At 45.6% G+C, this 15,192-nt stretch overlaps 1 protein-coding gene across 5 annotated transcripts in view; it reads left to right on the top strand.

Moving 5' to 3' along the window:
• Window positions 1-1,416: 1,416 nt before the first annotated feature.
• Window positions 1,417-15,192, top strand: part of eml6 (EMAP like 6) — a 25,477-nt gene continuing 11,701 nt past the window's right edge. For all 5 annotated transcript variants that reach the window (XM_027012312.2, XM_035527359.1, XM_035527362.1 and 2 more), the window contains exons 1-17: window positions 1,417-2,543; window positions 7,975-8,134; window positions 8,257-8,355; window positions 9,395-9,463; window positions 9,939-10,124; window positions 10,517-10,652; window positions 11,347-11,548; window positions 11,704-11,841; window positions 11,936-12,192; window positions 12,369-12,578; window positions 12,728-12,895; window positions 13,076-13,182; window positions 13,469-13,569; window positions 14,049-14,235; window positions 14,558-14,663; window positions 14,779-14,872; window positions 14,951-15,051. In XM_027012312.2, coding sequence (XP_026868113.2) covers window positions 2,347-2,543; window positions 7,975-8,134; window positions 8,257-8,355; window positions 9,395-9,463; window positions 9,939-10,124; window positions 10,517-10,652; window positions 11,347-11,548; window positions 11,704-11,841; window positions 11,936-12,192; window positions 12,369-12,578; window positions 12,728-12,895; window positions 13,076-13,182; window positions 13,469-13,569; window positions 14,049-14,235; window positions 14,558-14,663; window positions 14,779-14,872; window positions 14,951-15,051 — 2,518 coding nt within the window. In that variant the 5' untranslated portion in view covers window positions 1,417-2,346. The remainder of the gene's footprint in view (window positions 2,544-7,974; window positions 8,135-8,256; window positions 8,356-9,394; window positions 9,464-9,938; window positions 10,125-10,516; window positions 10,653-11,346; window positions 11,549-11,703; window positions 11,842-11,935; window positions 12,193-12,368; window positions 12,579-12,727; window positions 12,896-13,075; window positions 13,183-13,468; window positions 13,570-14,048; window positions 14,236-14,557; window positions 14,664-14,778; window positions 14,873-14,950; window positions 15,052-15,192) is intronic.

Below are 15,192 nucleotides of genomic sequence, written 5' to 3'. Positions count from 1 at the left end.
TTTAGATTTCTAGATTTCATAATCTATGACAGAATCGTGACATTTAAAAAACATTATTGTATTTTAGGATGCCTATCCACCTATATGAACCCCTGCAGGGAACCGTTTGCATAATCCATCATGTTCACATTGTTTCAGAGAAAAAGCTTTTGGCTGGTTATAGTGTAGGTACACTGCAACCCGTCATGTTCAGAGTAATGATCCTCTCTAAAGGGGGTCACTGTTATGGCCAATTCCTACCAGTCAGAGTTCCTCAACTGCTCTGGTGATTTATATTTTGATTGTAATAAAACACTGAACTTAGTGGAATTTAAATAGAAATAATGGAATTTATTTTTTCCCTGCTTATTGTTTTTTTTACAAAGCGATTTTCAATATGATAAGAAAAGTTTTGTTTTAATGGTTTTCTACCATTAAAATGTTTTCTACCATCGATATTTATAACCTTTATGTATACATATTGTATATGTATTGTCTTTCCACCAGCTGCAATGTAGACTGAGATCAGACCTTAATGTTTAGCCTGGAGTGACATGAAACCCTAATGGAAGTCCTGCTGTCAGGTATGGAACATACTACATGCATGACATCTGAACATTTTTAAACACTGCACACTGCTGTATGAGACGTAGGTCAACTCACTTGTAATGCAGGATAACATACAGATAGTGAAACATACAATATGCAAAATACATAAATAATATAACTTGTAGCCTATATTTAATATAAAATGATTATTATAAAATATAGAACGCTTAAGCACCCCCGCACCCCCGCCCCCAGTCAGCACTAATTAAATAAACTGAGCACGTGTTCCGGTCTGATATATTGAGCAGTGATATTCTTCTTGTATGGTTTTCAACAGCTTAACAAAAACATCCGTCCTTCGTCCCCTTTAGAGTAGCGACGTAGTAAGTAGATCACAATGAATATGTCTTAATTACGCGGTCGCCCCAGCTCGTGTTCGTCAGACGCGGTGATTTTTGGGGGGAAAGCCCTTCCTTGCATAGCCTGCTGTTGCCTAGGGAGATATGGTCATAGAGTTCTTCCATATAGTCTAATCAAATAAAGGGTGAGGCGTAACACGCAGGCGACGTAGCCTCTTCATAGTGCGTTGGGTTTACGATGAACTAACAGTCTATATTTGCTTTACGGAGTCGTATTCAGGACCTTGGACAGCGTCGGATGTGGTCGGTATTTGCAGTCAGTTTGCCAAACTGCCTCGGTCATATAAATAAGGTCGGACAAACTTGGGACTCCAATAACCATCATCCTATTCGATTCGAAAGAGTTTTGTAGGCGTCAACATCATCGCAAATTGGCCACAAGGCGTCGTAGTAACCAAGCTGAATAGCTAACTACAAACTGCAGACCATATTCCTCAAAATACTACGTAAAGGCTTAAGCCTAAACCATATTTGAATCAGCATTACTGCGCAGAATTCGTTTTATAGGGTTTACCCACAGATAACGGGTTTGTGATTTTCCTCCGTTAAGAGTGCTGACCGCTGATCATTTCGTGACACGCCTTACAAAACGAATATGAGATGCGGATTTTTTTTAGCCAAACTTAATTAAGAAGACGTCTGTCTTGGATGACCCAAGCATTCAGCGATGCGGAACACCTGACAGAAAACTGTCCGACTGATCGCTGGGATTTCGGAGACAGCAATTACGGACACTGTATATTAATATGGGGAATTAGCCTATTCAACAACTGTGAACTGGATGTTTGTAGCTGCGGTCATATGAGCTGTGTCGCCTCATTACCCAACAACGTCTGAACGAAAGGATCCTCTAAGGTCCCGGGGTTGAAGAAGCGCGGGTTTATGATCGCAAGCTCCGGGTGAACTCAAGCCTACTCACGACGGACGAGCGGGCAGAGACTTGCCATATTTCTTATCAGCCACCAGCTTTCCAATCTTCAGTCGTTTATACGCATACGATTTCATGTTAGTATCTGGCTATAGGCCACCAATTTAGACATGCACATTTAGTTACACCAGAGTAGACTATGTGTGTTTCTCTAGGCTATAGCTGTGGTTTCTTGTCAGCTCTAACACCGGCTCCAACGTAAAACGTAAAATCGGGCATAACAGCTGACAGATTTTCATGAAGCTAGTTGATTATCGGTACACGCCCCTCGCTTGTACAGGTAAACATATAAATTGTTGTTTAGAAAAAAACAAACAAACAAACAAAAACAAAAAACAAAAAAACGCCGGCCAATATTAAGCGGTTAGCAAACGCCGTCCCTCAGAATTTTGGTTTGAAGGGGGAACAGTAAGTTCAGTTCCTGCGCTCATGCTGCACGTTTGAAGTCGATGGTGCCACTGCAACGTGAGCATGGCCGGTAAGACAGCTCCGCGCTGCCAGTTACGGCTGGAGTGGATTCACGGGTACCGGGGCCATCAGTGCCGCAACAACCTGTTCTACACCGCGGGAAAGGAGATCGTGTACTTTGTGGCAGGAGTCGGCGTGGTGTACAACACGAGGGAACACACCCAGAAGTTTTATTTGGGACACAATGATGACATAATTAGGTAAGGCTAAGCAACTGCTCCAAGCATCACGACTAAATCTATTCAACGTTCACTCAAGGCCCTACTACACGTTTGCTCTCAGCGATATCAAATCTAAGCATGATGTGCTGTATGCATCTTGCTGGGCCTTTGTAAGGTCGCTACCGTTTTTGGGGCAGTTACTAAGTTGTTAAAACGTCGCAGTGATTTCTTCGGGAGGTATTTCATACCTGATGATGCTGTGACATCTGCGCAGTGGGTTAACAAGGCGGTCACCTCTGAACGCTTGCGAAGACAGATCAGCAGTCATAAGCTTTAAAAGCCCACCAGTAGTTATAATAGACACAAAATCTTGGCCACACTCATACACTAATATTGCTCATGTCAAACCCGTAACGTGTTTCTAATGACACTGCTACTGTCGTCACGGAAGTGTTTTTCGTAGCTCCGAAGCCTTTATTTCAGAACTGAATGTGGTTCATTTTTACTAAACGATAACGCGGAGGTGATAATGTGCTCACAGTATTTAACGGCTCTTCGTGTTTCTAAAGCTAGATCCGACGGGAGGAGGCGGAATCAGAGCACTAAACCACCACGACAACGGCCTCCCTTTTCTGCCTCCTCTGCCTGTAGGTGAACTTGGTCTGCTAGGTTAAGTGAGCCAGCAAATCCCACGCGTTAGGAACTGGGTTACCAAGGGTGCAGGAACCCATGCAATCTAGTTCATCGTGAAGGATTTTATGTCATGGCTTTGTACACTATACGAGAAGACAAGTAAACACCCAAACACAAATGGATTACAAGCCACACGCAAAATAGTTCGGCACATCTTTTGTCGTTGTGCTGTTCTTCTGTCCTTTGTCCTCTTCTCTTTCTGTGTTTTGCTCAGCCTGATTGTAAGAGATAAAGAGATGCCATACTTTACCTCAGACATTTGGCCCTTTGGTCATACTGTGTGGCAGAACACAACAAACTGCCAAGTTGAAGTAACCATCTTTGACTCCCTCTTAACGTTCTCAGTCAAGTGAGAATCAGCCCAGTGAAATGCAACAAGCTTCTAATGGGTTTTACTCCATTCCCTTTAGAAACAAGCGCGATCCTTGCTATTATTATCCCTGAATTCGACTCAAGACAAAATTACCATTTCATTCAGACTATCAACAGAGTCAGCCAGAATCAGAGTTACTACTAATATCTGTTATTGTCAACCATGAACTTCAGAATGAAAAATGCGTTGAGCAGAAAGAGATCCTTATTAATGACTTCATTATTCTAGAGCAATGATTACTGTAATTGTCTTAAGCGTCTTAAAGCATAGGACTTAAATTGTCACTGTCTATTCCACACCTTCACATGTGAACAATGCCATGAAAAGTCATCTGTTATGTAAGATGATTGCCGACCTGACAGAAGCTATAGGAGCTTGTCTTGGGGTATGACATCAACAGATGGACGCAGTAACCTACTAATCTATACCACCTTGAGGCTTAAAGTTAAAAATAACACTGATTTTCTTTAATGGGATTCACATAAAGCTAAACTAATTTTCACACACCAACACACACATACACTCTGCACCTTCTGAGACCTGCACCCATGAAAATGCAGAGACACAGACACACACAGAGAGAGAGAGAGAGAGAGAGAGAGAGAGAGAGAGAGAGAAAGAAAGAAAGAAAGAAAGGGAAAGGCTCAAATCTCTGGTCATGGTGTATTAGGGTATTCTGAGGAGTGCATGTATTAACCCAGTTTATCCTGTAGCCAGGGGGAGGTAAGCTTTTTAAAGGCTCCATTAAGATGTTCTGTAGAGAATTGTCTATTGAAATGTTGCTTAGTGTAAAGGGAATTTAGGGTACATCCTGCTTGCCAGGGAGCGTGTTTCTTTAGCTCACACTCTTTTTCTGGATAAGAATAAATAATAATAATTTATATAATGTCTTTGTCATACTCAAGATCACTTACCTGGTCAATGACTGGTTTGTAGCAAAATTGTTTTTTTGTCCATTCATTGTTTTCCTATCATTGTGAAGCAGAATTCACCAAGTGTTGGATTGCTCACCCACTAACAGGGAAGGTGAGCTGGGTTTTACCTTGCAATAGTAATCCTGGGAGGGCATATAGCAAATGTCGCTGGTGCTTTTATTTTTGCTTTCTGACTGTCCATAGACCGTGGGATCATTAGTATTGTTTAAACAGCAGCTGGCTAAGCTAGCCTTGCTACAGCTACATGGGCTTCATTACCACCTCTACATTATACCAGGTATCCTTGGGAACAATTTGCATGGTGTCTCGCTTGTCTAAATATTCATACGAATATTAGAACTAATATTAGATATTATTATAATATCTAATAACCCATTTTTGACATATAAATAATTGGTCCTTGACTGTAAACAAACCATGAAAAGCTGTAGATGCTGTTTAAGTACAAAAAAAACCCAAAAAATTATAGACGGTAAGGGACCCTTGATTAAAGAAATGAAAACGCGTTTGGTAATCTGATTCTGGTGTCTCCCTGCTGGAAAGGACAGGAAATGTGCTCAGTTATTTCCATTTCCTTGTTAACTACAGACACAGCAGATGTGCCCTTTACACAAACCCCTCAGAAGCTCTTCAGAACTTAATGGGGCGATTGGGCACTCCGGTTCCTCTGCTGCATACTTTTTCAATATGGCACGCGGAGTCCTTCTCTGAGCTGCAGAAATTAAAGTCATTATATAGAACCCTCCTGCACATAGCTGTTGAATTTTCATTAGCCCTGAAATCTAATGAACTCCCAACTGAGATGCATTCATAATTGAATTACCCAAATGAATAATTCATATTCTGTCACTCAGCAATATTCATCTTCTCTCTAGCTGTGAACGGGTTAAATTAGGCATAAATCTAAATACTGGGGACATTTTAATTAGCTTATATAATGTGTATATATATATATATATATATATATAAAATCCTCTGTGACTTGCTTGGTTTTTGGGCCTCAGCACTAGTGAGAGCTTTGAAGGCTCTGGCAGCCGGTCAGATTACATGATGCCCGGATGGAGACATTGCAGGCCTGTGAGTGACACTAACAAGCCAAGAAGTCTTTAAATCTGCCTAGTGGCTGGCAGACTGCTTCTAACACACCCACACCTTTCTTGTGCCGTTTTGTGCATGCTGAGTTCTGTCTGAGGGCAGTTGGAAAATGCTATAGCACTGCCAGAGTGGTGCCGTCATGGTGAGCCTCGGGATTTCTACTCCACCACACAACGCCTTAAGCATGCAAAAGAGAGCACTACCCTGATCGCGATCTCCTCTGAGTTCCGAACCCGGCAGTGTCATTTCCTCTCTCTCTCTCTCTCTCTCTCTCTCTCTCTGTCTCTCTCTCTCTCTCTCTCTCTCTCTCTCTGTCTCTCTCTGTCTCTCTCTCTCTCTCTCTCTCTCTCTCTCTCTCTCTCTCTGTTTCTCTCTCTCTCTCTCTCTCTCTCTGTTTCTCTCTCTCTCTCTCTCTCTCTCTCTCTCTCTCTGTTTCTCTCTCTCTCTCTCTCTCTGTCTCTCTCTCTCTCTCTCTCTCTCTCTCTCTGTTTCTCTCTCTCTCTCTCTCTCTCTCTCTCTCTCTCTGTCTCTCTCTCTCTCTCTCTCTGTCTCTCTCTCTCTCTCTCTCTCACGGCCCTTCCATATCCTCTTTTTCTGTTTTCTTGTGTGAATCTTTGCACCTGTTCTTCTGTCTGTCTGTTTCTCTTGGTATTGTTTCTCTTGCGCTCTTTTTCCATCTCTCTCCCTGTTGTCTCCCATATCATGCTGACCGGGGTCCATCTGTACATCTTGGACCAAGAGGGCAGATCTTTCTCATAATCCATCTGTAAGTCTCAGAGTCTCATTGAGCCCAGTGCAGTGGTTAAGGGGCCATGAGTAAACTGCTTCTGCAACAACCTACATGTATGCACACACACACATTTAGCACACACACACATGCACACACTGCACACATTGTGCTCCAACAGATCGTACATATGATGTGAACATGCAGTTTCTCAGACATTTGTGTGAATAAAACTGTTGTGTTGTGTTTTGTAAAAGCAGCAGTTTACAGAAATCTCTGATGTTAAGGAGAGTTCTTGTCACACATTACTGTGTACTGTCATCATCATCATCATCATCATCATCATCATCGTCAACTGTTCCTGGACCAGTTTTATTGCTATGCCTACACACAAACACGCACACGCACAGGCACAGGCACACGCGCATTTATATTTTCTAAAGCACTTTTTTCTTGCATCTATATTGGTACACTCTTCTTGTGATAAGTAGGTTTGGATTTCACACTGGTGAATAGAGTGAGACTGTAAGCACACTGTCACACTTGTGTACCCACACACACACACACACTCAGAATGCTCACTCCCCTTTCCTCTATTCCTCTGCCTTTGATCTGTTTTTTATGGATCCTCTGGGCAGTTGTCCTGTACCTCCACCTGGTGAGGAGATGGTGTGAAAGTGGATCTTTCAGCTGCTCAGACTGGAGCAAACACAGTCCTGCTGCAGAGGAAGTGACAGCCCACGATGTAGCTCACATTCTGTTACCTGACCTGAGATGTTCCAGCCGCTGGAGCCCCCTGATCCAGACTCCCCTCCTGCAGCCGTTGGCAGGTTTTCCCGCCGCCTACAGCTCCTGGTTTTGAGCACGGTGGCCCTGACCTGCTGTGTTCCGGATCCATGTGCTGTAAAACGCTGTGTGCTGTTTTAAACTTCAAAATGCTGTGTGAGACAAGGAACGAGTAACTATTTATTTATGTACTCATGGAAGATCAGATCCTATATGAGGAGCCATTTAACCATTTATCCACAAGTCTCCATTATATGGAAAGCTTCTCCGTGCCTCCTTATGACTGAATGGAGAGTGGTGCACCTGAGAGTCAGCCCTAATCAGAAGCGGCTGAGCTACCCAAGCAGTGCTCATTAACAGCTGCTGAACTTTCCTTTCCATCTGCTAGGAGCACTTATCTCTAGCGGTGCTTCCGCGCTGCAGCATCCTCGAGTGTTGTCAGAATGTGCATGGCACTGCGTCCGCTGCGAGGAGCACTGTGGCGGTCCCCTCCCCCTCCTCTGAGGCCCACCACAGTGGAAAGCTGCGACTCAGGGCGAAAGCTGTCGGGGAGCTGGAGTGGGCACCGTGCAGTCTGCTGGTGTTCTGCTGTAGCTCCTCACACTGATAACAGCCACAATGTTCAGTTGCTTCTCCCTGAGACCAGCACTGGATCCAGGTCCCTGGTTCACTGTGGTTCTAATGCGCTCCATGTGTTGAAATGGGAATTCATTTCATCAAATTTGTCATTGTGTAGCTGTTTTTTTCTTTCTTTCTGACACCGTGTTGCGGCATGGTGCTACGGGCTTGTTTGGTCTGGTGCGTTTGGCTACTGTTTGTCAGGAAACCCAGCCTTAAGTGTCTGTGTTGCCTTCTCTGCAGTCTTGCTCTGCACCCTGATAAGATCCAAGTGGCCACAGGCCAGGTGGGAAAGGACCCGTTCGTGTGCGTGTGGGACTCGTACTCGCTCACGACTGTGTCCATCCTGAGAGATGTGCACACGCACGGCGTGGCCTGCCTGGGCTTTGACACAGACGGGCAGGTGAGTAGCTTCTCCATCATGTATGCCAAAGGTTTGCATCGATCCCAGTCAGGGTAGTGCCAACAAAACGTCCACCTATTTTTGACCTGTCTGACGGTTTGTCTTTTCCCACTGGTGTTTAGCGTCTGGTGTCTGTTGGTCTCGACGCCAAAAACACTGTGTGTGTGTGGGATTGGAAGAAAGGCCGGATGCTGGCTACTGCCACGGGACATTCTGATAGGGTAAGGCAGCGTCATGTAATAAGTAAATGGAGAGAATTGTAATTGTCATGCTATATGACAGAGTGCAATATAGTTAAAGATGAAGGTAGGTTTTGATAGAGAGTTTGTACACATGAATATTAATGTGTGCATTTGCATATTGGTATATATAGGATTTCTTAGTTTACATTGTTTACAGTGTTTATCTTTGTGTGGTTGCATGTGTTTGTGTTAAATTCTGTAATATACCTTCTAATGATCTAGGAGCAGGCCAAGAGGCAAGCTCTCTCCCTCTCAGTTTCTAGTTCTTTCTCCCACTATCTATCCCTGAGTGAGCCCATCTCTCACTGGACTCTTTGAAGGGCTGGAAACCTCTGCTAAAGAGAGATATCAGGTGTGTCTTAAAGCTTAGGTATGCAGCGGAGGCCATTTGCACTTCTCCACCTCGGCGTTACAGAAGGCTCCTCCATAATGAACCATCCTTTTGAGTATGGCAGACACATGCAGCTTAGATATGGAGAATTTTCGAATGTGCGACTGGTGCATGCTTCCTGGCCTTCCGTGCCGAGTCATAGCCTACTTACCAACTGTTTATTGTGACTCCCAGCAAAATACCCCTTGGGCTTCTGAAATCATGAAATTACAACAGGATAAACAACTATTTGCATATTAATGCTTAAGCCTCAAGGTTAGCACTGCACCTGATGGGGGTGGAAACCTTCAGATCACATGACCCGAAGTCTTTGTTAGTTCGTTCATGCATGCCCTAATACAGCGGAGGACAATGCTAACAAGGAACCAACAGATCTCAGTTGCAGCCTACGCTTTGCGACACACCTATCAGGCAAATCGTCCACTCCTTGACCTGTTTTTTTTATTATAAGATGCTAGAGGGTGCTTGCCGAGTTCAAATCATATTCACGGCTTTAGACCCACAACTATGTTATGGTCTTTATCTAAAACTGTTTACACTTCAAGGAAACGATCAGACATATACAGGCTGGCACTGCCAGTCTGCCTAAACCGAGCCTTTTGCTGCCTGTCTGTGCTGCTGTTTCAGATCTTTGATATTTCCTGGGACGCCTTCCTGCCTCAGAGACTAGTAAGCTGTGGAGTGAAGCACATCAAAGTGAGTCAGGCCTACACTCTTTCCCTTCCACCCAAGCCTCCGTCTCGGAAAAGTCACGCCTACAGTCTCGGAGAAGCCGAGCGAAAGCATCGGTTGGGAAATACTTTCACGGAGAAAGTGTCCTTCCCCGACCCCCTGCTTCACACTCGCCCCATTTTTCTTTTGTCTTAATGCGAAGGCAATTACTGGTGGAGGAGCGCTGATTGAGGAAGATGGAATCTAACTCATTTGTTATTATTACTCTTTCACATCTGTTTTAGATAAGAGCTTGTAAAAGTATCAGTCCCTAACAGCAGTAGCCCATTTGTCAGAAAGCGCTTTGCTGATAACAAAAAAAAGGCTCGCTGTGTGAAGTCCTTGCTCAATTCAATTTGCCTCTCAATTAATGGCCAGGGAGGAGTGTAATTCATTTGCCAAGCTCTGTCAGGCTCCTCCGCTCGTTTGTTCTCACGCTTTTCTTCTTTAACCATCTCAGTTTTGGACATTATGTGGCAACGCGCTGACGCCCAAAAGGGGTATCTTTGGGAAGGCGGGTGACCTGCAGACCATCCTGTGTCTGGCGACGGCCAAGGATGAGGTGACGTACTCAGGGGCTCTGAACGGAGACGTCTACGTGTGGAGGGGTCTGAACCTGGTCCGAACCATCCAAGCTGCTCACGGGGTGTGTGGAGCTGATTTTCCCAGAAACCCTCCCGACCTCACCAGTTCTGATGCATTCCGCTCCCATAAGATGGGATCCTTGTGTGATTGGAGGAAATCACATGGTTCAAGGCCATCAGAGTTCTAATAGTTATATAAAGTGTAATTCTAGAGTGAAGATAGAAAACCCACTTTGTTAGTGAATGGCATGTGTGTACATTAGATGAAACAAACATTCTGGAATATTCCATCTGATGATACAGCAGGTCTGGATGGCCTTGAAGCACTTGCTGTTTCTTTCTGCCTTTCTCTCTTTCTATCTCCCTCTCCCCCACTTGCTCTGTTGTTCTCAGTGCTCCTCTCTCCAGGTTAAATCCCAAACGGAATGTGATCCGGCGTGTTCTGTGTCTGTAGGCTGGGATCTTCAGCATGCACGCGTGTGAAGAAGGCTTCGCTACCGGCGGGCGGGATGGCTGTGTGAGACTCTGGGATGTCGACTTCAAGCCCATCACCAAGATCGACCTCCGGGAGGCCGAGCAGGGCTATAAGGGTGACTCCTCCTCACTGTCTCAAGCCAGGAAAAGAGGTTTACTAGCTTCAGTCACATTCATGTAGTGATTGCGTTTCCAGATTTTGGCTCACTTACCCAAGATCAAGGCCAGGAAGTATACATAAACAAACAACGTCAATGCACAAATAAACAAATAACATCAACAGAGCGCATCTAGCTGCAGCCACCAAATATATAAGCAAGTGGTGGCAGCTGAAATAAAACTAACAGAATACATCTCCATATTCAGTAATGTCCTCAGGACCCCGACCTGGTCAACGTGAGTGAAACCTCACAGGACGTAAGTGGTTGAGTAGTGACCAACGCCCTGAATTCTCGCTGTTTTCTTCCCCTCTGCTTTCACAGTAATCTCGTTAATCTCTCAAAGCCCCAACCAGGACCTTCTCAACAGGCCAATAGCAACATGGGTCTGCACAATAGACACAGGCCTGTTGCCAGGACCAAACCTTGACCTGAAAGCTACAGCAGGTCTTGCTAGCTGAGATAGCATGTTCTTTAAATATGTAAATATGTAAGTAGTGGCTCATTACAGAGAAAGCAGCTGCTCCAATTTGGTTTGCGCTCGCACCGTATTTTGTGTACTGGCTCTTTGAAATCCACTTTGCAAGTTCTTAACTTGCTGCTTCACTCCTCCCTTCTCTCACTCACTCTCTCTCTCGCCCCTCTGCCTCAGGTCTGTCTATCCGCAGCGTGTGCTGGAAGGCCGACCGTATCCTGGCTGGGACGCAGGACAGCGAGATCTTCGAGGTGATGGTGCGGGACAGGGATAAGCCTCAGCTGGTCATGCAGGGGCACTCAGAAGGGGAACTCTGGGCTCTGGACCTGCACCCCAAACAGCCAATCGCAGTCACCGGCAGCGATGACCGATCTGTCCGGTCAGTCGCCTCTCTGGAGTTCTTTCACTCAAGACACGAGTTTGCATGCTAGGGCAGTTTTAAGGCAGGTTCGCCCATTATTATGAGCACATTCCAGGATGTTTGCTTGTCGTTAAAAATCAGCGTGCCCTGTCTGCCCCGCGCCACTGTGCTAGGCTCTGGAGCCTGTCCGATCACACGCTCATCGCACGCTGCAACATGGAGGAAGCCGTGCGCAGCGTGTCGTTCAACAGCGATGGCTCTCAGCTCGCTCTGGGTATGAAGGACGGCTCCTTCACCGTGCTTCGCGTCAGGTAGTGTGGCCACCAAAGTTGCTCGTGTTAAACCATGTTACCAGGCCTGACCAATCCCACAACCCCACTTCCCCCCCTGCCACCACTGCGCCAGGGACATGACGGAGGTGGTGCACATCAAAGACAGGAAGGAGGTGATCCACGAGCTGAAGTTCTCTCCGGACGGGTCCTACCTGGCTGTGGGCTCCAACGACGGCCTGGTGGACGTTTACGCCGTGGCCCAGCGCTATAAGAAGGTGGGCGAGTGCAACAAGTCCACCTGCTTCATCACCCACCTGGACTGGTCCGTCGACAGCCGTTTCCTGCAGACCAACGACGGCGCCGGGGAGAGGCTCTACTACCGGATGCCAGGTACCGCACGGCTGGCATGCTGGACGATTTTGCTTACGCTTTAGTAGTTATTGGTTAGAATTTTCCTGTTTTCTGGGACATTGCAGTTTGAAGTGTCTTACTGTAATGGTAGTGAATTTTCAGCGTTTCTTATTATTATGAAAAAATTATGAAAAAAACCCACTTTGTGTTCAAAGCTGGGAAGTACCTTCCCAAGGAGGAGGCCAAAGGGATCCACTGGATGACATGGACAGGTGTCCTAGGCCCCGAGGTCAATGGGATATGGCCCAAGTACTCCAACGTCAACGATATCAACTCTGTGGATGCCAACTACAGTAATGCCGTACTGGTGACGGGGGATGATTTTGGTCTGGTCAAGCTGTTCAGATTCCCGTGTCTTAAAAAAGGTCTGTAGGCTGTTTCTTTGTCTGCAGCTAATGCCTTTAAAGTCAGAAATCCTGCAGGATTTGTGACGTGTGGTATCTTAAGCGGTCGTAGATCTGTTTTGGTATGTGTCATCCTGATCCCAGAAGCTCTCTGTAACCTTAATTCACAGCTGCCAAATTTAAGAAGTATATAGGTCACTCCGCCCATGTGACCAATGTGCGCTGGTCACATGACCTGCAGTGGGTTGTTAGCACGGGTGGGGCCGACCACTCTGTGTTCCAGTGGAGGTTTCTGCCGGAGGGCGTCATGAATGGCATACTCGAACCCCTTCTCCAAGGTGACCATATCACACTTACTGACCGACCGGGAATGCTCAAATATCTCTCAGATATGTGGTCAAAAACCAAGACATTGTGGTTCAAAACTGTTACTGACATTGACAAGTTTTATAAAAGTTGTGGAACTGTTGAGAAACTTTGAGACGTTTTGTGGCGCGCTGTCCCACTTCTCTCCATAGAGGGCTACGCTGACTCCAACAGCGGCGATTCAGATTCAGACCTGTCCGATGTTCCTGAGCTGGACTCGGACATTGAACAGGAAGCTCAGATGAACTACGAACGCCAGGCAAGTCTGAGAGCTCTTCTCTTGCTCCACTGTCCGTTCAGATTCTGCACACCGCACAGAATATTTTATCCCCCTAGTGCCATTGGCTGTTTTAATTTCGACTGTGACTCAGTGACTAAAGCCTGTAGTTCCAATTATTTTCACAGCTGACTGGCCTTACACCGGAGTTGCCCTTCATCCATTTTCAGTGTCTGAACCTGTGTGTTTGTGTGTGTGTGTGTGTGTGTGTGTGTGTGTGTGTGTGTGTGTGTGTGTGTGTGTGTGTGTGTGTATGTGCTTGTTTCAGGTGTATAAGGAGGACCTCCCTCAACTGAAGCAGAAGCTTCTGGGCTCTCTGAAGAGGCAGAAAGCTCCAGACGAGGGCTTGAGTCTACAGTTTGTCCATGGGTAACACTCGACATGCTTTTATTATTCTGTGTGAGCTCTTCCTCATGTGTTTATGCTCTCTGTAAACGCTGTACATTAGAGAACATGACACCTGTGATGTAAAGCACATGGGCATAAGCTTACTGAGTGTAATTTTAGGGAAGTGGGAATATAAGTATATATAAATATAAGTATACATGAACCTGAATGTGCTTTACTGGTACAGAAATGCATTATGTGGTGGGATATTGAATGCTTAAGCCACCTTAAGACGCCTTAATACTTGTTTATATTAGTTTAATCAATGAATTGAGGTAAATAATGTCATTTGAACATGAAGCACAGGGAAGAGGACTTAATAAGGGCTTTATAAAAAATGACTTCATTCAATAATGCTGTTTCTGACTATACACCTGACTACATACAGACAGATGCTATAAATTGTAACTGTGTAGCTATTTTACTTGTCTCTGTTTTGTGTGTGTCTCTCTCTGGTCCAGGTATAGGGGTTGCGACTGCAGGAATAATCTGTTCTACACGCAGGCTGGTGAGGTGGTGTATCATGTGGCAGCCGTGGCCGTGGTGTACAACAGACAGCAGCATGCCCAGCGCTTCTACCTGGGCCACGATGACGACATCCTCAGCCTCGCTATGCACCCGCTCAAGGATTATGTGGCCACGGGGCAGGTGAGAGCATGCCACCGTTCAACCCCAGCACTGGTCCATCAGCGCCTAATGGGAAGTAGACTGCACTAGATAGATCTGCACTAGATAGAGTTAAATGAACCAGAAATAACTTGATAGCCAATGCCAGTCACGTTAATAAATGTAAATGGACTGTAAATTCATCACAGATGCACAGCTCATTAGTAATTGCAAATTTATGCGCAGCACAGGTAATAAGATAAGATTAATTGCTAACTGTGTGTGTGTGTGTGTGTGTGTGTGTGTGTGTGTGTGTGTGTGTGTGTGTGTGTGTGTGTGTACTTGTGCTGGTGGCCCTGTCCAGGTGGGGCGAGACCCAGCCATCCATGTCTGGGACATTCAGTCGCTGAAGTGTTTGTCTGTGCTGAGAGGTCAACACCAGCGAGGAGTGTGTGCGCTTGAGTTCACAGGTGCGTGCGTTCAGAACGCCCCAGAAATCCAAACCACACAAGACACGGTATTGACAAGAATAAACTGCTCACAAGCGGTTCATAAGCTGCGTGCTTTTTGCCACGGTGCATGTAGCTGATGGGAAGAGCCTGGTGTCTGTGGGTATCGATGATGGACACTCCATCGTCATGTGGGACTGGAAGAAGGGAGAGAAGCTAGCCAAAGCATGGTGGGAAATGAACTCACACAAACTCCACCCTCCCTCTGACAGCAGAACAGCATCAAATGAAATGGTGTGTGTCTGCAGGGGACACAAGGAAAAGATCTTCGTGGTGAAGGGGAACCCATTCCGCATGGACAAGCTTCTCACAGTGGGCTTTAAGCATATCAAGTTCTGGCAGCACACAGGTATTTTATACAGAGTAGTGTAGTGCACTTTATACAGAGTAGTGTGCTTTATACAGAGTAGTGTAGTGTGCTTTATACAGAGTAGTGTAGTGTGCTTTATACAGAGTAGTGTACTTTATACAGAGTAGTGTAGTGTACTTT

Source organism: Electrophorus electricus, chromosome 1 (assembly GCF_013358815.1).
Source record: "Electrophorus electricus isolate fEleEle1 chromosome 1, fEleEle1.pri, whole genome shotgun sequence".
Lineage (NCBI taxonomy): Eukaryota > Metazoa > Chordata > Actinopteri > Gymnotiformes > Gymnotidae > Electrophorus > Electrophorus electricus.
This window is presented reverse-complemented; position numbering and strand designations above follow the sequence as displayed.